The sequence below is a fragment of the Rosa chinensis genome, chromosome 5, assembly GCF_002994745.2.
Source record: "Rosa chinensis cultivar Old Blush chromosome 5, RchiOBHm-V2, whole genome shotgun sequence".
In the NCBI taxonomy this organism is placed as follows: Eukaryota; Viridiplantae; Streptophyta; class Magnoliopsida; order Rosales; family Rosaceae; genus Rosa; species Rosa chinensis.
Genome location: NC_037092.1, coordinates 52,761,109 through 52,785,051, shown reverse-complemented (window position 1 = coordinate 52,785,051; position 23,943 = coordinate 52,761,109). Strand labels below are relative to the sequence as shown.

General features: G+C 40.6%; 1 protein-coding gene and 1 long non-coding RNA gene across 14 annotated transcripts; one reads left to right on the top strand and one right to left on the bottom strand.

Annotated features, from left to right (window-relative positions):
- The first annotated feature begins 3 nt into the window (after positions 1-3).
- Positions 4-17,739, top strand: LOC112204001. 10 transcript variants are annotated; one of them, XR_005799984.1, is made up of 8 exons: positions 4-402; positions 1,143-1,233; positions 1,336-1,661; positions 1,737-1,831; positions 9,624-9,675; positions 16,362-16,423; positions 16,587-16,652; positions 17,552-17,739. It is a non-coding gene; the product is annotated as an uncharacterized LOC112204001 (long non-coding RNA). The 10 variants fall into 10 exon arrangements; XR_005799983.1 differs by having other exon boundaries at positions 4-438; XR_005799986.1 differs by lacking the exon at positions 4-402 and having other exon boundaries at positions 797-1,233; positions 1,343-1,465; positions 1,609-1,661.
- Positions 17,740-18,094: 355 nt separating this feature from the next.
- Positions 18,095-22,479, bottom strand: LOC112167931 (disease resistance protein RGA2). 4 transcript variants are annotated; one of them, XM_040506649.1, is made up of 5 exons: positions 19,643-22,479; positions 19,392-19,517; positions 19,217-19,297; positions 18,808-19,127; positions 18,095-18,434 (listed from the first exon to the last, which is right to left on the bottom strand). In XM_040506649.1, exon 1 carries the CDS (start codon positions 22,324-22,326, stop codon positions 19,666-19,668), a length of 2,661 nt encoding a protein of 886 aa, XP_040362583.1. In that variant the 5' UTR covers positions 22,327-22,479; the 3' UTR covers positions 18,095-18,434; positions 18,808-19,127; positions 19,217-19,297; positions 19,392-19,517; positions 19,643-19,665. The 4 variants fall into 4 exon arrangements, with proteins under 4 accessions (XP_040362583.1, XP_024160803.1, XP_024160802.1 ...); XM_024305035.2 differs by having other exon boundaries at positions 19,217-19,291; XM_024305034.2 differs by having other exon boundaries at positions 19,217-19,517.
- Positions 22,480-23,943: the final 1,464 nt, after the last annotated feature.

Below are 23,943 nucleotides of genomic sequence, written 5' to 3'. Positions count from 1 at the left end.
TCCGGAACAAATAGCTTCTTGGTCTTGAGTTGGACACTCTCAGTATATGGTCTCATAAGTTTTTGATTATAAAATTGTGGATTGGTTGAATTCCAAATTCTCAAAAGATTTATGCGGGTCTTAACAATTTATACCAGCTATTGCAACATGCTTCTAATTTCAAAAACTGCTCTCTTTTTATATTTGATTTTTCAAATTTTTTTTTTGGTTCAGTTTCATGAAGATCTTTTAGTTCATTCATTTTAGTATTCTCTTTTAGGCCCATGGTTTGCTCTCATGTGGTACGGGGGCTTCGAAATCCTCTCACATTACCTAGCTAGCTATTTGCTAGATTTTCCTGCCACCTGAAGATTGTAGGGTTTAGCAAGAGGCCCCAGTTTCGAGCCTGGGTCCCTGAAGCAGGTTTGCAGGATTTCTGGGTATCAAAGAAGGATAGAAGTATTTACTTGATTCTCACTTGTTTGATTTTCCTAGTTCTTGTTTTTTTTTTTTTTTTTTTTTTTAGTTTGCCTACATTGTTCTGCTTACACTGCTACATTGAACTATGCTGTTGTCCAGTTTGGGGTGACTTTTCTTGGTTTCTAGTTGCAATGATATTCATGTCTTGTTGTCAATCTTGGTTTTGCAATTGAGTCTTTCTGTGATAGATTTGTCATTTCAAATTTAAATATGGGCGAGGAATCTAGTTGATAGGAGATAACTTTTATGTGCTCTCTGCTCTCTCTCTCCCCCTCCCTCTCTGTGTGTATATGTGTCTCTGTGTGTGTGTGTTTATATATATATATATATATATATATATATATTGGGTGTATTTGTATGTGTTTGTAATGCACATATCCTTGCTTTCATGCATGGTCTCTGTGAGCTTGCGTGGGCTTGCTATCCATGCTTGATGTGCCTTCCAACCTTTTTAAAGGATGTTGATTTTTTTTTTTTTTTTTTTTTGTCGAATAAAGGTTGTTAATTTTGGGTTTGTGATTTCAACTTTTTTTGCTGGGATGTTGCTTTCATTTGGGTATAGTTATATGAGTTCATTTATCATTCTGGTTACCCTATCAATTATACTTTTCGTTAGTAATTTGAATATGTTTACCATGTAAAAGAATTTAATTTATGTTTGATAATTATTTGTTTATGTACAGGGCTTCCGCAGTTTTTGTTGGAGTTTATGAACCTACAAAGCAGAAATTGTTAGAGATGTTTCCTGAAAATCTAAGCGCTTTAGCTCATTTTGTAAGCGAATCTTGTCTCTTCCATTCTTTATGTTTTATGTATTCTTGATAGGAACATGATGATTGAGTGGTCTGAGAAGTTTACTGAGCTTGTTGTTTGAAGTTTGAAGGTCTTTGACAGCACAAACAGTCTTTCTGTCAGCCTCAAGATGACCATTGAAACCTCAAAGACATTTTGATGCATGCTTCCTGGGAACGGTTTTCTTGTATATTTTACATTATGTGAAGTACTGGTTTGTCATCTACCTTAATTAAAACATTCTGTTTTCTTGTCTTCAATGGAAATCCCTTGTGTGGTTGTTTGATTCTTAAGCTGAAAATTTGGCAATGTAAACTTCTTTTCTGAATCAAACTTTGTTTTTCGAACTTTATGTAGACTGCGGGAGCTTGTGGAGGCATTGCTGCTTCACCATTCGTGTTCCAACAGAGGTAGAGTAGTTTATAGTACTCACTCCATGCCTAAATTTGCCTGACCTGACCTTCTTTCTCTTAAATACTTTTTAGGTTGTAAAGCAAAGGATGCAAACAGGGCAATTCACATCCGCCTCTGCTGCTGTCGCCTTATTGCTGCTAAGGAGGGCTTCAAAGGACTCTATGCGGTAGGTGTTTCCACTGTGGATAATCATACTAGTTCATACTTTGTTTTCCCTCTTTCCTATATATAAAAGAAACAAATTCCTTCTCTGTTGTGTTTCTTAAGTTTGCCAATATATTAACTTTCTTTATCCTTTTTGAGTTGGGAGGGATATGGATTATTTTTATTGCGAGATTGGCCATTTGATGCCATTCAATTTTGTATATATAAGCGGCTTCGGATAGGTTATAAAGTGGCAATAAGCTCCTCTTTTTTGCCTATTATATGCTTGCAGATTATAGTAAATAATTGGTAAAGTTATGATGCCTAGTAATGGTTGGATATAGCCTTGATGCACGAACTGGTGACTATGGTGTTGATGCTTTTGTAACACCATTGTGCTTAACCATGTTCATAATGGATGATATCTAGGATCTGTTTCCACGTGTGATAAATAAGACAAGTTCCTCTTGGTTGAATCCTTATCCAAAAAGATAGGATGTGTAGGTCAGAGCTCACTTTCTCTTATGATTTGTATTCCACTCAGATCTTATAAGAAAAATCCATATCCAAAAAGTATTCCCTGCAGTTATTTTTACATGTGTTATACCACGTCTAGAATTCTTCAGCTTGAGTCTCTGGCCTTTGTCTGTTCAATTCTGTTGCCAATGTGTTTTGCAGTTGTCTTTTTTCTCTATTTTTGAGTTCACTTTCGAGTTGTATATTTTAGATGGAAGCTTTTATTAAAATGGGTTAAAGATGGAACATTACTACCTAGTGTTTAAGTATAATGTATTTGAGAGAGATTGATGAGAGAGATGTGTTCTTATTATTGAGAATAGGAGCCCTATATATAGGGATTACAAAGTGCTAGTTCTAATGTTACAAGGAATACCAATCCGTGTAGGATTGGGAAATCTAGAACCTTCTCTCCTATTGCTACTCCTAGTTTGATAAGGCACACTAAATCGATATTCCTTCAACACTCCCCCTTGTGCCGCTTCAAACTTGGTGGTGACGCTTCATCCGTTGCCTCGTTAAAAACCTTGCCAGGTAACAAAAACCCTGTGGGATAAAAATAACCCTGGTCGAAGGACAAAAAGAGCACAACACGTCCTTCACTCTTCGAGATCGAACATGTAGACATCATAACTCCCCCTGATGTCGATATCTCCCCTGATTGCTATAATCGTGGGAGTTCGGATAACTTTCTCAATCCGATGCTCTTCACATGTTTCTCGAAGGTGGATTTAGGTAACGACTTAGTGAATAAGTCCGCTACATTATCCTCTGATCGGATTTGATTCACTTCAATCTTTAGAAGTGATTGTTGTTGCTGATTATAAAAGAACTTAGGCGATATATGCTTGGTGTTGTCGCCCTTGATGAAACCTAACTTCATTTGTTCAATACAAGCTGCATTATCCTCATAAATGCATGTAGGTTCATTTGTGGTAGACTTCAAACCACAACTTCCTTGAATGTGTCGAATTACAGACCTTAGCCATACACATTCACATACAGCTTCATGTAGAGCAATAATCTCTGCATGATTTGAGGAAGTAGCAACAAGGGTCTGTTTTGTAGACCTCCAAGATATCGCAGTGCTTCCCATGGTAAAGACATAACCAGTTTGGGAGCGACCTTTGTGAGGGTCAGAGAGGTACCCTGCATCAGCAAAACCCATCAAGACATCATTGTCGTTTTGATGGAGGGAGATAGGAGAACACCGGCCACCATGAGCGGTGGCGGCGCCGGCGGCGGCAACATGGCCGGCGGCCATTCCATGGACGGGGGCGTTTTGCCTTTTGGGGTCCAATCCCAATTTTCCGTCATTCCTTTTCTCTCTGTAGGGATAGAATAGGCCCATATCAATCGTACCTCTTAGGTATCGAAAGATTGTCTTTATACCAATCCAATGGCGGCGTGTTGGCGCAGAGCTATGTCGAGCTAACAAGTTCACTGCGAATGAGATATCCGGTCTTGTGCATTGAGCTAAGTACAATAATGCGCCTATTGCACTCAAATAGGGCACCTCGGCCTCTAATGGTTCTTCGTCCTCATCCCTTAGACGAAACGGATCTTTTCCGGGCTCAAGACTACGGCCGATCATGGGAGTACTCGTAGGCTTTGCTTTATCTTCATTAAAGCGCCTTAGGATTTTCTGAGTATATGCAGACTGATGGATCAAGATTCCATCACTACGGTGCTCGAGTTCTAAACCGAGACAAAACCGTGTTTTCCCAAGATCTTTCATCTCAAATTCGGATTTCAAGTATTTAGCAGTTTCCTTCAACTCATCTAGAGTTCCAATTAGGTTCATGTCATCGACATAAACTGCTACGATTGCAAATCCGGAACTTGTTCTTTTAATGAACACGCATGGGCATATTTCATTGTTAATATATCCCTTCCCAATCAAGTAGTCACTTAGACGGTTATACCACATCCGTCCGGATTGTTTTAATCCATATAGTGAGCGTTTTAATCTTATTGAAAACGTGCTCCGTGGTTTAGAGCCACTTGATTTGGGTAATTGAAGTCCATCTGGAACCTTCATATATATCTCTGAATCTAGATCCCCATAGAGATATGCTGTAACCACATCCATAAGCTGCATGTCAAGTTTTTCGGAAACTACCAAACTGACAAGGTAGCGGAACGTTATAACGTCCATTACGGGAGAATATGTCTCCTCGTAGTCAATTCCAGGGCGTTGTGAGAAACCTTGCGCCACAAGGCGGGCTTTGTATCTAACAACCTCGTTTTTCTCATTACGCTTTCTAACAAAGACCCATTTATGGCCAACAGGCTTTACATTTGGGGGTGTCTGCGTTACAGGCCCAAACACCTGTCTCTTTGTTAGTGAATCCAATTCAGCCTGGATCACATCTTTCCATTTAGGCCAATCAGCTCTTCGTTGACATTCTTCAACAGAGCGAGGTTCGATATCATCATATTCTATGATTCCTTTTGCAATATGATATGCAAATGCATCATCAATCGCCATAGAATTTCTATCCATCATCTCATGTACACTAGTGTAATTTATGGAGATCTCTCTATTCTCTGGAGTTGGTTCTGACATTGGAGCGTCCCCCAATGATGTCTCTTGGACATAACCATAATCCGGAATATTCTCATGAGATGGATTATTTACATCAATGATTAATGGATTATTTTGTGCCGAACTCGCTTTCTTTCTTGGGCGAGAATCCATCGAACCTATGGGCCTCCCGCGCTTCTTGGCGGGAGCCGTGGGCCTAGCCACAACGTCACCATCATTGAGAGATGGGACGTTGGCGCCATGCTCATGCATTCTTGAGTTGGCGTCATGTCCTCTACTTTTAGAGACATCAATCCTTGCAGGCACGTTTGCAGCAGGTATGTGTGATCTCGTCACTTTAGCGATATCAGAAAACGCATCAGGCATCGAATCTGCTACGTTCTGAAGATCGAGAATTCTCCGCACTTCAATTTCTGACTGTGCGGTTCGGGGATCAAGATGAGACAGAGTGGGGACAGACCACGACAATTCCTGTCGTTCCTGTTGAACATTGATGTTCTTATCTCCCCCTAACGACGGGAAGACTGTCTCATCGAAGTGACAATCCGCAAATCTAGCGGTAAAGAGATCGCATGTCAAGGGTTCTATGTAGCGGATAATCGTTGGAGAATCATATCCAACATAAAGGCCTAATCGTCTTTGAGGACCCATTTTGGTGCGCTGTGGCGGCGCAATAGGCACATAGACTGCACACCCAAATATGCGTAAGTGTGAGACATCAGGCTCATACCCAGTAACCATCTGGGACGCAGAGAAGGGTTGAGTGGCAGTGGGCCTCAGACGAATAAGCACAGCTGCATGCAATATTGCATAGCCCCAAGCAGAAATAAGGAGATTGGTGCGCATCACCAATGCTCGAGCAACCATTTGAAGTCGTTTAATGGTGGCTTCTGCGAGACCATTTTGGGTATGAACATGAGGAACAGGATGTTCAACATCAATCCCAATGGACATGCAATAATCATCAAAAGTCTTTGATGTAAACTCCCCAGCATTGTCTAATCTTATAGACTTAATGGGATGATCAGGGTGGTGAGCCCGTAACTTAATTATTTGTGCTAGGAGTTTAGCAAATGCAGCGTTCCTTGTGGACAATAGCATGACATGTGACCAGCGTGTCGATGCATCAACCAACACCATAAAATATCTAAATGGTCCGCATGGTGGTTGAATAGGTCCACAAATATCACCTTGAATTCTTTGCAAGAATGGTATATTTTCTTTGGTGTCCTTTGCATAGGATGGTCTCGATCCTAACTTTGCTAAAGAGCAGGCTTTGCAGAACGAATGATGGGCTTTATAAACAACCAATGAGGATTTTGGTTGAGCCACAAAGGCACAAGTGACTTTAGAAGTAAAAGTTGGAGACAAAGGAGCCTTGGTGGCGTCAATGCCACCCTGAGGCCGCAGGGGGAAGGCGGCGCCGGCCAAGGATGGCCGGATTTGGGGGTGAACGGCGCCGTGAGGCGCAGGGGCTCCTTCGGTGTCCAAAAGCCGAGTTTTACTTCTTTTCGTTCTGAAAAAGGGATGTCCGTGTGAAGTCTTTAATATACGGATCATCATGTCACGACCTGGGTGTCCCAAACGGTCGTGCCAAAGCCTATATGTGTCGGAATCCCATAAATCATCTCTCATGACATGGTTGGATTCAATGACTCGAATAGTGGTTGCATACAACCCACTAGAGCGACACATAAGTTTCTCTAATACTCGGTTATTTCCGTAGTCATTAGAGGTGATGCAAAGGAACTCTTGTCCATTCTCACAATACGTTTCCGCATGAAAACCATTGGCTCTTACATCTTGTAAGTAATAAAGTTCGAGAAGTATGTCCATGACATGAGATAAAATAAATCGATACTTTATTAATAATAGCCAATGATTACATCAAAGTTTCTTGACCAAAATCTAATCCAATAAAAATCAAACCGTAGACAAATCGTAGTCACTCAATCCTTTCGGTAATTTCAATTTAGTTGTGACCAGGTAAGGTAAGGCGAGATTTTGGTGGAGCGTTGCTCACTTTTAAAACCGTTCTCTCAGATCAAACCTTGCCTAGACATCACAAGTACTCTTGAGTACGCCTAGAGGGAAAGAGTTAATACAATAAGTCATTTTATTGATTTAAGGCATAATTGCCATTACATAATTCTTGGAAAAATAAAAGACTATAAATAAAAAATCTGCGGCATTTTGTCTTCATCGCCAGATTTAAAGTCTTTGTGAACTCGAAGTCTTGATCACCATGATGCGACTACCTCCGTAGGTACATTGCAAATTCAGGTCCATTGATCAGACGTTCCATATCAGAAATAGACACCATAAAGAGGATTCTCCCTTGATTGAGGCGCATTGGCGCAATATGCATAGTCCCTAGGACTGGTGGCGTTGGAAAGTGGTGCCCATGGCCAACGTTGGCTCCATGGTTTCCAACCCTATTTCCCTCAAAATCACGCCTCCTACGGTCGTGGGATTGTCGCCTTGAGCGATTACCTTCTTGAGCATTTCGATCGTATGGATCATGACGTCGATGGCGACTTTCTCTAGCCATAGGACGATGCTCTTGATAGCTATCTTGAAGCCTATCAAATCTTCTTTGCACAAGTTCATTGCCATGTCTTTCAGCAGTAGCCATAGCTTCAATAAGTTGTTGGAAACTTGTGATCCGTCTTGCATTTACATGAGTCCGGAATAAGTCAGAGGACCTCATAGCATAGACGGGGAAGGTATTGAGGGTTTTCTCAATCAATTGGTCTTCTGTGATTGTTTTTCCACAGAGACGCATCATTGCTCTGATGCTGAGAGCTTCCGAATAAAATTGCATGACAGTGTCAAATATAGAGAAGCGAAGATCTTTCCATTCTGCTTCTGTATTCGGAAGTATGGAGTCACGAACATTGCCATATCGTTCGCGAAGCACATGCCAAAGCTTTATGGCGCTTTCCTCATTTATGAACTCAAACTGTAGGTCACTATCCATGTGACGTTTCATGAAGGCAAGTGCCTTGGAATTATCTTTCTCAGTCTGAGGGTCTGGAGCTGTTTCAATAGGACAAAGCTCTTGGATTGTATGCAATAAATCACGGGCAATAAGGTGGATCTCGACATCAGTGACCCAAATTAAGTACCTTTTGCCTGCATAATCCAATGGAACAAAATCGAGTTTGTTCATGTTTGACATCCTGAAAGATGAAACAAGAACAAGTTAGTTTCGGAGTCAATGCTTCCACGAAAACTAATATAAATAAGATTTCCGAGCTATGCTACCAAGAAATCGATTTCCAAGAATAATTGGATTAGACCGAAATAATGATGTTTGTATGGTCAAAATAGATGCTCACGAACGCTCTTAGTCCGTAGCATACGAACGCTCTTAGTTCGTTAAATCGATGCTTACGGACGCTCTTAGTCCGAAGTCTTACGAACGCTCTTAGTTCGTTAATTGCGTGAATCCCCACGATTCCGCTTTTCAAGAATCGAACCCACGTTATAAGAAAGGTGGGATGTAGAAGAAAGGAGGTTTTCAAGTCCCCGAGAAAAGAAGAAATATTTAAATTTCGAAATATAGGAACTTCAAAACTTACTCTTTTGAATACTTACTTGTTGAAAATTCGGAGCAGATTCTGTTCTGAGCAGCTTGTACTTCGATTGGTGTACAGATCTCAATATAACTCCGATAAGGCTGAAATTCGGAGGTTAGATGGAAGAGACAGAGACGAACAACTTTGATGAATAAAGTTTTTCGATCTGAACTTCCGAACTAGACATTTCGAGGCTTGCAAGAAGACGGATGTGCACAGGAACGGGAAAAAGATGCAGTGGGTGTGCGTTGGCTTGTTTGCGCAGCAGTGATGCTTCGATGGCAGCAGGCAGGAACGCAGGGCTGCAGGGAGGGGGAAGCAGGGGCTGCTGTGCAAGGTTGCAAGCGCACGGGCGCGCGGGCTGCAGCGAAGGCTCGGCTAGCTCGGGCTAGGGGCTGCTTTGTGAATAAGTTTTGGTTTTCTGTTTTGTGGTTAGAGTCGTGCTGATAACGTGTTTAAGTATAATGTATTTGAGAGAGATTGATGAGAGAGATGTGTTCTTATTATTGAGAATAGGAGCCCTATATATAGGGATTACAAAGTGCTAGTTCTAATGTTACAAGGAATACCAATCCGTGTAGGATTGGGAAATCTAGAACCTTCTCTCCTATTGCTACTCCTAGTTTGATAAGGCACACTAAATCGATATTCCTTCAACACCTAGGACGATATGTCAAGATGTCCACTAGAAAGCTACATACCAACCCCCCCCGCCCCTTTCTCTTAAATTACATCAGCTCCCCAATCTGCGTAAACTGCCAAAAATGGAAGCCTTGAATTCTGCAGATCACTAAGAATACTTGCTCGTCTATTTCCCAAAGTGGAATTCCTTAAACTCTGAACAAGTAGTCATGAAACAATTTTCTGCCCTTTCAACTTCCCCATTAATATACCAATGGGAGAATCACAAACATTAGTTTTTCTCTTCTAAACCAAATTCACAAGTGGTAGCCCTTCCATGAGCAATAATCTATGTAACATGAGATCATAACTTATATAACAAAAAGTGTGCATGTGAGTCAGACAACATGCCTCCTCTTGAATGGTTCTATAACATATGAATACACAGTCTCTATATATACATATATGTAACAATGATTTCTATAGTATATGCATTTTCTTTTATCTTGATATCTATAATTAGCTTTCTGATCTTCTCTTTTTATCAGGCAAAGAGAGAGTTCAACGATCCTGAGAATGCTATAATTGGAGCTTTTGCAGGTACTTAGCTTTCAACTCTTCTGTTTCATAGGAAATCAACGATCATATTATTCTATTTTAAGTGTTGTCAACTCTATCTTTTTTGGGAATGGTTGTGGGATCTTCTTTAACATGCATAATGCTAATCCAGTGCGTGCCTTTGGTTTCTCTTGTCTGAGTGCAACTCTTAAGGAGGGTGAACTTTGGCTTCAGAGAAAAAGTTTTCACACTAGTCCATAGCTTATTACCTACAAATGGGGAACACATTAATGTTTCCAAACAATATCGGGATATTATGCCATATCTATTAAGTATGAACCAGGCATGCCTACCAAGTGTGCTGCGCACTATGATTCAGTCAGTAAAATATTTCTACATCAGATACTGATGTTAATAGTCAAATAAGACAAGAGATAGAGAATGAATTTTCTGATATATTATTACACACATTCTGTGGTGTATATAAACAGATTACAATCGTACTACAACGTACTACACAACCTATACAAGGTAAGTAATTACAACGATATATTCCCTTATAGTCAATTCCTAATAGGGAACGATGACTCACACTAACACTCCCCCTCAAGTTGGCGCATATACATCAACCATGCCCAACTTGCTAAGTGAGTCATAAAATGCCTTCCTGGAAACTCCTTTGGTAAGTACATCTGCAAGTTGCTCTTCAGTTGGAACAAAAGGAAAGCTAATAATTTTGGCATCTAGCTTCTCCTTTATGAAGTGACGATCAACCTCCACATGTTTAGTACGATCATGCTGTACTGGATTCTGTGATATGTCAATAGCTGCCTTGTTATCACAATACAACTGCATGGAATTTTTGAGTTTGAAACCCAGATCACGTAACAGATTTCTCAGCCACAACAATTCACACACTCCGTGAGCCATACCTCTATACTCGGCCTCAGCACTAGAACGTGCCATAACCTTCTGTTTCTTACTCTTCCATGTAACCAGATTACCTCCCACAAAGGTAAAGTAACCTGATGTCGATCTCCTATCTGTGATATTTCCAGCCCAATCTGCATCTGTGAAGCCACAAACCTCAAGACTGTTGTTATGTTTAGAAAATAGTACTCCCCTTCCTGGAGCTGACTTCAAGTACTTCAGAATCCGCATAACCGCATCCATGTGACTCTCACTCGGATTATGCATGAACTGACTCACCACACTCACTGCATATGCAACATCTGGTCTAGTATGAGCCAAATAAATCAAGCGCCCAACTAACCTCTGATAGCGAGCTCGATCAGTGGGTACCTGATCTGGATACTCAGCTAAACAATGGTTCTGCTCAATAGGAGTGTCAATAGGTCTGCAATCCAACAAACCTGTCTCTGTCAGCAAGTCAAGAACATACTTCCTCTGGCACAGATAGATTCCTTCTCTCCCCCTGGCTACCTCAATTCCTAAGAAGTACTTAAGCTCACCCAAGTCCTTCATCTCAAACTCAGAGGCTAGCTGTCTCTGCAGTCTATCCATCTCAACAGTATCATTACCAGTGATTACCATATCATCCACATAAATAATTAGAGCTGTTACCTTCCCTTGTTGATGCTTGAGAAACAAGGTATGGTCTGAGTTACTCTGCCTGTAACCAACCTTCCGCATAAACTGTGAAAATCTTCCAAACCAAGCACGTGGTGATTGTTTGAGACCATACAGAGATTTTCTCAATCTACAGACAAAATCACCAGGAGAAGCAACTACATACCCAGGTGGAAGGCTCATGTACACTTCCTCGGCTAACTCTCCATGAAGAAATGCATTCTTGACATCAAACTGTCGGAGTGGCCAGTTTAAACTAGCAGCAAATGAGAGCAGAACCCGAATAGTGTTCATCTTGGCAACAGGGGCAAATGTTTCATCATAGTCTATACCATATGTCTGAGTAAACCCCTTTGCTACAAGGCGTGCTTTGTACCGATTCACTGATCCATCTGCATTATGTTTCACAGTAAACACCCAACGACAACCTACAGCCTTCTTGCCTCGTGGTGGAGGCACAAGTTGCCAAGTGTTGTTCTTCTGCAACGCCTCCATCTCTTCCTCCATTGCCTTCCTCCACTTTGGATCCCCCAACGCATCCTGCACTTTGTTAGGTATTGATACAGAAGATATATGATTCACAAATGATTCATATGACTTAGACAATCTCCTAGTGGACATATAATTAGCTACTGGGTATTTTGATTTGGCAGTAAGAGTAGGTTCATATCTTTTGACTGATTGACCCCGAGTGGTCCTATTTGGTAACACATATTGCTCAACACTAGACTCACTACTACTAGTACTAGTGGGTGGACATACCTCAAATGAGTGATCTTCCGTACCAGGAAGCTGTGGGTCAGGGGTAGAAGCGATGGCAGGAGGGGCAGTCGGGTCTTCAACTTCATTTTCAGCCATAGAAACTGGTGCCTGGATGCTTGGAGCTACTGCTTCAAGAGGTGGCGAGCTTATGGTCTCAACTGGATCCGTCAAAATACCTCCTGTCTGTGTGACTTCTTCCTCTCCTCCTTCTGTTTCCTCCCCCTCTCCATGATACAGCTCTTCAAAATATGAATTCTCCCCCTGAAGAGTTGTATCTGAAGAGGAAAAATAACTCATGTCCTCAAAGAAGGTAACGTCCATAGTGACATAGTACTTCCTGGTAGGTGGATGATAGCACTTGTATCCCTTCTGATTCCCTCCATAGCCAACGAAGACACACTTAAGTGCCCGGGCATCCAACTTAGACCTCTGGTTTTTAGGAACATGGACAAAGGCAACACAACCAAAGACACGAGCTGGAAGATTATGAAAGGAAGGTAAGGAGACATGAGATGCAAGAACCTCAAATGGAATTTTTCCCTGAAGGACGCTAGATGGAAGACGATTAATAAGATGGGAGGAAGCCTGTACAGCATCGCCCCAAAGATACTTAGGCATATGAGCACTAAAGAGAATGGCACGAGCCATATCAAGTAAATGACGGTTTTTCCTTTCAGACACTCCATTTTGTTCTGGTGTTTGTGGACATGTAGTTTGGTGAACAATCCCATTAGTTGTAAAAAACTCTTGGAAAACATGATTAACATATTCCCCCCATTGTCAGACCGAAGGACTTTAATGGTGCTATGGTATTGTGTTTGAACAAGAGTACGAAAAGTTTGAAAAGCTGGAAAGACTTCATCTTTGGTTTTTAGCAGAGCAACCCACGACAATCTTGTACAATCATCAATAAATAACACAAAGTATCGCATACCCGACACAATGGGTTCTCTAGATGGTCCCCAAACATCAGAATGAATCAACTCAAAAGGAGCAACACTTTTATTAGAAATACTAGGAGAATAAGTAGCACGATGACTCTTGGCCAAAACACATGTTTCACAATGTAAACTAGACTCATCCACACCAATAAACAAAGTAGGCATGGTTTTTCTCATAAGACTAAAAGAGGGATGCCCTAAACGGCGATGCCACAACCAGATTTCACTTAGCTTATCAGAACTCGAAGTCAAAGCGGCGCGGGACTGTGCTCCTGGTTTCTCTCCTGCGTATGTCTGATCCAGATGGAACAACCTGCCCCTCAGATACCCCCGACCAATTATCTCCCTGGTGAGAAGATCCTGAAAAATCACATACATAGGATAAAAGGTTACAGAGCATTTAGACTCAGTATTCAACTGGGGAACAGATATCAAATGGTGGGACAAGTCAGGCACATATAACACATTATGAAGTTCTAAGGTAGGAGTAATACGAACTGACCCTGACCCTAACACAGGAAATGCCTCACCATTGGCATTAGTTACGTAGGACACTGGTGGGGAAGACAATTCAGTAAAATATGATTTGTCATAAGTCATATGATCGGAGGCACCAGAATCAATAATCCATGTATCAGAACCAACAAAAGTAGAAACCTTTAAAGCCATACCAATTTTACCTCGACCAGCTATAGAGGCTGTAGGAGTAACTCCACTTGCTGTATGATGATCTTGGCCAACTACTCCATAGAAATCCGGTTCTTGGACCAATTGAACAGCAGTTGCTTTCGCCTTAGGACGATAACCTTGTTTTTTAGGTTTAAGGTGTGGGTTCAACTTCCAACAAGTCTCCCGAACATGCCCAAGGTCATTGCAATAAGAACATTGAGGACGAGGACGGTTGGTGAAGCCTTGTGGTGAACCTTGCTGATGAAATGAGGCTGAGTTCTGCTGCTGAAGGAAAGGTGCCGGTGACTTGGCCTGAATGGCTAAGCTAGATACTTCAATCTGTGCATGTTTGACACTCTCCTGTTGAGACTCATCCTTACGAATGTATGTAAAAGCTGTGTTCAAACTAGGAGGGTCTGTCATTCTGAGCAATTCTCCCTTGGCACTGCTATGCTTCTCATCAAGCCCTCTCAGAAATACATGAACTCTTTCTAGCTCCTTCTCCTTCTGGTACCACACAAGATCTTCCTGATTCTTGATCTTGCAAGGACGCTTCTGATCAATTTCAGCCCATACATTCTTCAGCTTGGTGAAATACACAGCTACTGGTTGCCCATTCTGTTGCATACTAGCAGCTTTACACATCAATTCATGAACCTGTATAAAATCAGACTCGTTAGTATACAAATCCCCCAATGTCTTCCAGATCGCCTCAGCAGTTTCACATTCCTCCACCATCTGTAGCACATCATCAGTCATGGCTCGAAATAGAATTGACATTACAAACCCATCATCATCTTCCCACTTAGCATAGGCCTCCACATCATCTTCACCAGGAGCCTTAATTGTTCCAGTCACATGCCCCATTTTGTGTATTCCACGGAGATAAACTGACATAATTTTCTTCCACGTTCGGAAATTTGTACCAGTGAGTTTGGTACCCCCGAAAGAACCACCTTCTGAGCTCTTGACAGAGACCTCAACCTTCTGGACCTCATTGGCCTTAGAACTTTGACTGTCATCACCACCCATTGTAATAGTACAAGAGCAATAAACACACGAATCCCAAAGTACGCAGCGGAATTAAGAAGAATAGAATGCTCCAAAAAATTAATAATAACAGATTTTTTTTTTTTTTTTTTTTTTTGAACCTGTTAGAATTGACTCGGAGATCTGGAGTTGACCGAGTTGACTCACTGAACCAGTTGACCGAGTGACCGAGTTGACTCACTGAACCAGTTGACCGAGTTGACTCACTGAACCAGTTTGACCGAGTGACCGATTGGAGAAATTGGAGATCGGGCTCTGATGTGATGTAAGAGGCAGACGAAGGCGGCTGACAAGAGGCGAGGCCGGTCTGGTCCAGGGAACTGACGGCGGAGCGAGGAGCAAGGAGCGAGGATCGCCTGCGTCGATCTCTGGTAGTTGGGCGACGGAGCTGGACGAGCAAGGATCGCTGATTCTGGGCGATCTAGAGATCGACAGCGAAGGGGACGAAGGGAATCGGGTCCGGGAATTGGGTCCGATGCAATCTGGAACGAGGAGGGAATCGGGTCTGATGCGATCCGGAACGAGGAGGGAATCGGGTCCGATGCGATCCGGAACGAGAAGGAACTCGGGCTTGATGCAGACGAAAGGAGTCGGTTCCGATGCAGACTTTGATGCCGGATCTGGTCTTGGAGATGATACCGCCGAAGTCAAACAACCTTGTTGTTTGACGGACGCTCAGAATATAGTTAAGAGGTGAACCCTAACAACGGATTCTAACTCCTCAATTGAGATAAAAACGACGAGACAAAGTCCTTGCGGATCTCTGCTCTGATACCAAGTCAAATAAGACAAGAGATAGAGAATGAATTTTCTGATATATTATTACACACATTCTGTGGTGTATATAAACAGATTACAATCGTACTACAACGTACTACACAACCTATACAAGGTAAGTAATTACAACGATATATTCCCTTATAGTCAATTCCTAATAGGGAACGATGACATAATAGCTGGTATTATCCTTAGCAAATGAGAAACTCAGAGTCCACAACTTCACATATATGGAGATCTTCATGGCACATCGATGTAATACCCAAAAGGCCATGTCGCGAATGGAGTTTCTTGAAATAGCTTATATTAGTTATATACATAGACCGACTTAATACAACTCTCGACCTGGAACTCACCCAAATTCAGAGTCCCATATAGACAAAATTAGGGTGCTAAGTTCTCCCTTGTTGAAATTCTTCCGTCCTCATTGGGGCCTGACAACTCAAGTCTGCCGTGAGTACTCCTCAATATTGGGATGACTACTAGTATTTGTCACAACATGAGATATTCTAAAATGAGTTTTTACTAATTCAGCTCCTTATATTGACTTGTGTAGCTCCAGAATGTGCTGGCAGATATACGGTATTCTGTGTACGATCGAATAATTCCTACATAAATTGTTAAAGAGTACTAAAGTGGTATCATACTGTCTCTGTGCACTTAAAGTTGGCAACATAGGATAATCAGAAAACAATAGTGTGCCGTCCTTCTTATATATTGTGAGATAAATATGATAAGTTCTGGTGAAAAAAAATTACTTTATGTCTTTGGTTCTGAGTTTTAATCGGGTTCGTTTGGTTCGGACAAGATCCTGTCTGTCCGATTGTCTTCATAGAAGAGTCCTGTTCATTGTCTTTTACTACGATTAGAGTTAACTTAATTATCCATCTGTTTGACCTAAAGCAATTATCTGATACATTTAATATCAAACTCTTCTAGGTGCATTAACTGGAGTTATAACCACTCCCCTTGATGTGATTAAAACTAGACTAATGGTACAGGTAAGGCCCTCTGCTATTCCGCATGATACTTGTCTCCGCTTGATAACTAACTACGAAATGGGCCTCCAACTGTTTGCTCTCCTTTTTCTTTCTCTCTCTCTCTCTCTCTCTCTTTTTTAAATTTTTAATTTTTTTTTATTTCAAAAATGGATCTGCCAACCAGTACAAAGGAATTGTTGACTGTGTTCAGACTATTGTGAGGGAAGAAGGACCTCCCGCTCTTTTGAAGGTACGCATTGAGCCTTTATATCCCTTGTAATATAAAAATATAAAATATGATTGCCTTGTATCTTATTGCAGCTCTTGAAAAGTTAAACAATTATGCAAAATGTTGTGCTCTTAATATTGCATTTGTTTTTCTTCAATTCTTGTGAGTTATGTTTCTTAGGGGAAGTGAAATTGATTGTTTAGTCTTATGCCTTGTTCATCGAGAATCTTGTAGTTACTTTGACTTGACCTCACTAATATGCTGACTTGACTTACATTTGACTATAACATCAATATGGTGACTGCGAAGTAAAAATGTGTACTCAGATAACCCAGCTTCATGTAATGCATTGTTGGCAGAGAAATATAAGCTCTTTGCTGGCCAGAAAGAGGGGAACTGTATTGGGAAGATGTGATAGCATATGTGGGTAGTGTGGATGGAACGAATAAATATATCTTTGAGGGAGCTAGGTGTGAGGAGGTGGGTTCATGTGGGATAGGGTTCTGAGATTGGTATTCCCTTGGAACATCTGTCAGAGTTTTGAAAGTTGTATTCAGGCATTTATATTTGGGGAATGAAATTCACTCTTTATCAGCAACTTCATATTTTTAAAATAACCCTCTTAGTTTCCTCCTTCCTGGGGCCATAAAGACTCGTCCTTGATTTCAATAAAAGAAAAGGTAAAACAAAAGAGACTAGTTGTCCCTTGGTTTGTATAGATATGCCTAGACTAACATTATCTACTTCCTGGGAAGTATTCTCTATGTATGAAGTCATTATTAATCAGGAAGTTCTCTCATGTTATTACAACTTAATGAATTTTTGGTCCCCTCAAGTCATTACATATCAGGGTATGATGTGATTGTTGCTGGAGGCAATCTGATTGATGCAAGTTTTGTTTACATGTATGTTTATTCCAGGGTATTGGACCAAGAGTGCTGTGGATAGGGATTGTCGGTTCAATTTTTTTGGTGTTGTCGAGAGAACAAAGCGCTTACTTGTTCAGGGACGACCAACAGTTGGTGAAGACACGAAGCAGGACTAACTTGTAGATAAACCAAGGGGATCCTTTATGTTCTTCATTTTTAGAGTGTGAAATGCCTTATGTATTTTCCATTGTATTATGTATTTTCCTATTCATGCCTTGCATCTTTATTAAGGGATTGTTCATACTGTCAAAACAAGTTAGCCAATAAATGGTTAGCAACATCCATCACCTCAATACTGTTGATCACCATTTTTTTTTTTTTTTTTTTGAGATGAATACTGTTGATCACCATTTAAACACTACAACCGGTAAATTGACGTAAACGCCTCAGTGTCAGTGTCCTCAATCGGCTCTGCCAACAGGGGCATCCTCACAAACATGGCCTATGCCAGACATAACCATCTCAAAAGTGGATGTCTTTCATTTTAAAGCTTGGCTGCCTTCCGGAGATGATTATAATACGTTGAAAGTATGATCAGCTTCAAATTTGACTATACATTTCTCAAGTTTTTGAAACATTCTGGCTTATGCCTTACCATACAGTAAAATCACACAACTATGACAATACATTTCTCAACTTTTTAAAACATTCAAGCTTATGCCTTATCATACAGTAAAATCACACAACCATCACAAATGAAGCTACTCGAACAATCTCATTGCTTTATCACACATCACTTTTGAGTTCATCAACATCTCTCTAATTCCAAGCTCGAACATGATCCAAGCATAAAATAAGTAAACAATACAGCAGTGCAGGACTTCTTCATTTTGACGCACCTCCAATGGCAGCACGCATGCTTCTGCTGGAAAGCCTACATGTTAAAAATTTTTGAAAATCAGGTAGCTATTTTGCTTGTTATAAGAATCATTTCTGATTATAATATGGGGTAATTAATAAAAGTTTGCATTCTTTTGGTACTAACTCCTAATCTGAATCCTCATTTTACATACTTTATTGAATAAGCAGCTATTGGTACTTTATCTTGCAATGCAGTTGTGAAAGATTGGACGAGTAGCTACCACATATACGAATGTAAAATAAGAAACTGATGATCTATATTATGCTTTAAATAAGAGTTTGTTAACCAATTTTTGTTGTTGTTAAAAGTTAAAACTCTTAATTATCTGATATATGAAAGCCACATACGTAAAGATGAAATCAGTAAGTACCAGATAGTTTGTTACCTAAGTATCAGTTGATTTGGTATTGTCATTGAAAGCTCCTTCTTGACCTTCAGCTTCATCTTCTTCATCATTGGTGTGCCTTCATCTTCTTCATCTTCAGTCGATCATTGGTGTACCTTCATCTTTGTCTTCTTCATCATCAGCATCCACAAAAGAGTCCAGTGTAATCTTTGCCTGACGTGTCATCTTTGACCAATCCAAGCTCAAACAATACAGCGGTGTAGGACTTCTTCATTCTGAAGCACCCTGATTGGAACAAACGGATATTCCCAAGCAGCTAGTTTTCCCCCTTGCTTGTTCAATAGGCATTGGAAAGATGTCTGCAAATTGATATACAAAAATATTAAGAGAGGAACATCTTTCTTCAGGTTTTTATCCTGCTATTTGCAGATCAAGTTTGGGATTTTACCGAAAATGTATTTGCTAAAAACTAGAGGTCCTCCAAAGAAATAAATCCAGCATCTCTGTCCAGCATCTTCGTCTTCTTCATCTCAGTAACCAAATAAGAAAATGCCACAAACTGAGAGAGGAAACTAGGGAAGAAATTAGCTGCAGAACAACAGAGGAATAGAGGGAAATGGAACCTGAAATCAGTAGATGGATCTCTTTCCTGAAATCAGGTAAATCCTAATTCAATTCCAATGCTTTTGAAGATCCAGTGGTTACAATGCAGTCAGCTGCCGTACCCCAAAAAACTCACCCAATGCAAGCTGCACCATAAGCCAACCAGCACACAAATCACAATCAAAATTTCCCAACTCAATAAAAAATTATCTCAAATTTCAACAATTCAATACTCCAAATCACTCTAATTCATTGAATTCTGATTCGTTACCTGGAGACGACGAATTGAGGTGACTAACGCCATCGTCGCGGGTGGCGCGTTGTGAGGTACGCGATCCTACCGTCGGCCAAGCGATTGTCGGCTTCATCTTCTTCATCATCAGCGTCGAGTGTAATCTTCACCTGACGTGCCATCTTTGACCACTCCTCACCTTTTAATTGCCTTTTGCAGCTTTTGCTCAATTCAGGACACCCTTCAATCCTCAATCCTCTCAACTCAGTAAGGCAATGCAACCCTTGCGGCAAAGCCGACAATTTGGAGCATTCTTCAATGTGTAGTTGCTCGAGGAATCTGAAGTTTATCAACTCCGGAAGTGCCTTGAGATTATGACATCCAACAAGTGCTATGCTCTGTAGAGTGTCTGCAGAATCTTCAATGAGCCAAGGGGGCAAAGCCTCCAAACTTGAATTCTCGATAAGCAATGATCGAAGACGTTGAGGACCTTCCCCTGATCTCATCATCACCTGAAGCTTCTCGCAATCACTGACACCGAAACTATCTAAAGCGGTCATGTGTTTCATATTTGGTGGCAAGCATTCCAAATTATTACAACTATCAATCCACAATTTGCGAAGGTTGTCGAGGAATTCAATCTCTTCGCCCAAAGATTTAAGATTGACACATCCATTAAAAGCTAAAGACTGAAGTAAGGTGAGACGTCTAATTCCTTTTGGCAAATAAGTCTGCTGTGTTGTTATCGTGAAGCTCCGTAGGTTGATCAGGTTCCCTATGTCTTTGGGTATCTCCTCAAGTGCGTCACAACCCCTAAGGTACAAGCTCTCCAAATTCAGCAGCTTACTGATGGAATTGGGAAGCCTGTTTATCTTACTATTACCAGACAAGTCGAGGAATCTCAAATGAAACAAACTACCAATGGAACTTGGTAGCTCCTCAAGAGGCAACCCATTGAGATTTAGCACCCGCATACATTTGAATCTCAAGATGCATGTCTTCACAAAACGTTGATTCATTTGGTCATCTCCAAGAATTAGAATGGTTCGCAATTTGTTTGACTTGAGCATGAATTCAGGAACTTGTGCCTCTTCTCCAAGTAAGTCCTTTTTACATATTGACACATGTCGAACCATTTCAAAAGCACTAGAGGGACGAAAATTGACTGTGGAGTACTCTATTTGTGCCACTGAAATTGCTAAATCATGAACTAGATCATGTATTTTAAACTTTATAAATGTTTTGAGATCCATCTCGACTTGAAACAAAGATCTAGAGCAAAACTGCCTTATATAGTCTATACCCATCTGTTCAAAATCTTCATTTTTCTTAGATGACTTGAGGTAGCCTTGTGCTATCCACAATGGAACCAACATTGCACTACTGAATACATAATCCTTTGGGAAAAGTGAACAAAATGCAAAACATGATTTTAAGTGTTGTGGCAATGCATCATAGCTCAATTTGAGTGCAGGTAGAATATTATCATTCCCTATACTCCACATGTCATCATCTCTGACACGCAACCAATGGTATTGCTCTGTATTCAAACAGAGCATGCTCCCTACGGTAGTTACCGCTAAAGGAACTCCTCCACACTTCTTCACAATATCCTCTCCAATTTCCATCAAATGTTGATAGCGCTGCTCCTGTCCTCTTTTAAATGCCCTTTGGATGAACAAGGACATGCAATCTTTGTGGGAAAGACCTTCTAAAGAATGCATGTATAAGGGACTCACAAGTAAAGCAACTGATTTATTTCGTGTTGTAATAATGATTTTGCTTCCATTAGCTCCCACATTTAACAAAGTTTTAAAATGAATCCATTTTTCAATTGTTATTCCAATCGACTCTGAATCCCAAATATCGTCCAACACCAATAAAACTTTTTTACCTCTAAGATTATCTTGCAACTTTCTTTCCATAAGATCCAAACTTTCATCCTCACATTTTGGTCCATTTGCAGCATTAGTAATACCTCGAATTAATGTTTGAATATCAAAGTTGTCTGAGACGCATATCCACATCTTTGTCTCAAAATTTTCTTCTACCATGCTATCATTGTACACCAATTTAGCAAGTGTTGTTTTCCCCAACCCTCCTAACCCAATTATGGAAACAACAGAAACATTCTCCTCACTGGAGAAATCAGTGTCATTCAAGAGATGCTTGATAATCTGTTTTTTATCATCATCTCTTCCAATAACATTTGAAGCCTCAACTTTAGAGGTAGTCATCCTCCTGTCACCGTGCACTTGCTGGGGCGCACGAGGATCTTCGGCTATCTTAGCAAACTCAAGGAGAGAAAACTGTCTCTTTTCATTATCAATTTCAACTAGTCTGTCTCTAATCTCTTTTACTTTATGTCCCATTTTGAAGTTAAACACTATTGGATTCCATCGGGGAAAAAATTGGCGTACCTTTCCTTTGATCTTTCCACAATTGTCGACCTCCACCTTCAACCGCAACTTTTGGAAGTCCAGTTCGTCCAAGACATCATCAACGTCATGACAAACATCTTTGAGATTTCCTAACCAACGAGTGATTAGGGGATCTCTCACTTGCTTCTTCTCTGCATCCTCGAGCACTAGTTTGATGGTAGATAAGGTGGTGCTGAGCTTGGTGAGCTCAAGTTGGGCACTCCATGCAAAGGAGATCTCTTGGGAAGCATGTGAAGCTAGCCTACCCAAGACGTCATCTGCAATGCTGCTGGCAAACTCCATGAAGAGAGAAAGAGAGGTATTCTGAAGCTAGTGAAATAGGAAATAGAGCTATGTACAGAGCAACTCAACCTAGACTCGATTATATAACGAGTGAAAGAAGTCCAGTCAACCAAGTCTTCCCTGCATCCTTATTAAATGGATGATAGCCATTGATTATATTGCACTTCTGTTTTTAAGGGTGTGGCTGTGCTGCTGGGCTTCAAATCCTCTTTCCCTAATTCTCTGTCTCTCTCACTAGTTTATTGACATCTGTCCTTCCACGTCACCACACCTAACAGAGTTAAGTCTTTGAGAAATTTTATTATTCTTTTATAATAATTAATTAAAATATTAACTAATATCAAGTATGAACCCAGAAAAGCCAGAGCAAGTCGAGGTTCATCATCTTCTTTCCTCCAGTAATACTCTTCTTCTCTTTATTGATCAAAGACAAGAAATCTAATTCACAAAGCTCTACTTTCTTACCAACCTGTCAGAGAAGTAATGTCAGTATATTTGAACCAGCAAGAATTCACCAAATCCAAATCTATTTCCAAGATCCCAATTGCAAATCAATCACCGTCATCGAGCACTATGCATATCATCCTCAACCGAAACTTCTCTGACCGTGAAATCCAAACAAACTCATCAATTATGATCTTCTTCTTCATCCCATAGAACATGGATTCGGGTATTCAGGAATATATTAAAGGCAATCTTAATTTCATGGCGGGCTTTCCCATGTTGGACACTGTTTTAACGCACATTTGAAGACCTAATTAATCAAGGCCCTTCGCCTCCGGCTCATCGACGAGTTCGCCTTCGTTTCCAACTAAGAAAGTAGGATTTGTTCTGGGTTCGTTCTGATCTGAGTTCGTCCAACTAAGAAGCTAGGATCTGATCTGGGTTCGATCTGATCTGGTTTCGATTTGATCTGGGTTCTTCCTAATATGAGCTTTGATATTACTTTATATTTTAATTGAAAGAAGTGATTGCTGATATGTAAGGCATCAAGAATTCTCCACAAAAACTGATTATTGGTCAAGAATTACAACATAGCGCATGCTTTACTCTCAAACTCATATGGTTTGATCTCTAATCCTCTCTCTCTCTCTCCCTGTCTCTCACTGGCTTCTGGGTTCATACTTGATATTAATTAATATTTTTATTAATTATTATAAAAGAATAATAAAATTTCTCATAGACTTAACTCTGTCAAGTGACTGTTAAGTGTGGTGACGTGGAAGGACAGATGTCAATAATTCAGTGGGAGACAGGGAGAGAGACAGAGAATTGGGGACAGAGGATTTGAAGCCGTGCCGCTGTGGTGCAGCGTGGTTACTGTATATCACGTGTATTGCACATGATTATGACGTGAAGGAGTTATCGATTCCACAACCCGCAGTTGCCGCAGCTCTTTTGTTTTTTAAAGAATAAAAGAACATCTGCAGCTTGCGGTACATCTCCTCAAAAAAAAAAAAAAAAAAAAAAATTGCTAAGGAGCACAAACGATGTGGTTAATGGCCTTCAAGTAAGTAGGCTGAAAACAGGACCGGTTGTTGAATAAGGAAAAAAGTCACATTCAAATTTTAAAGGAAAAGATAAAGCTTTACTGCAATCAAAACGTGTGGCATTCAA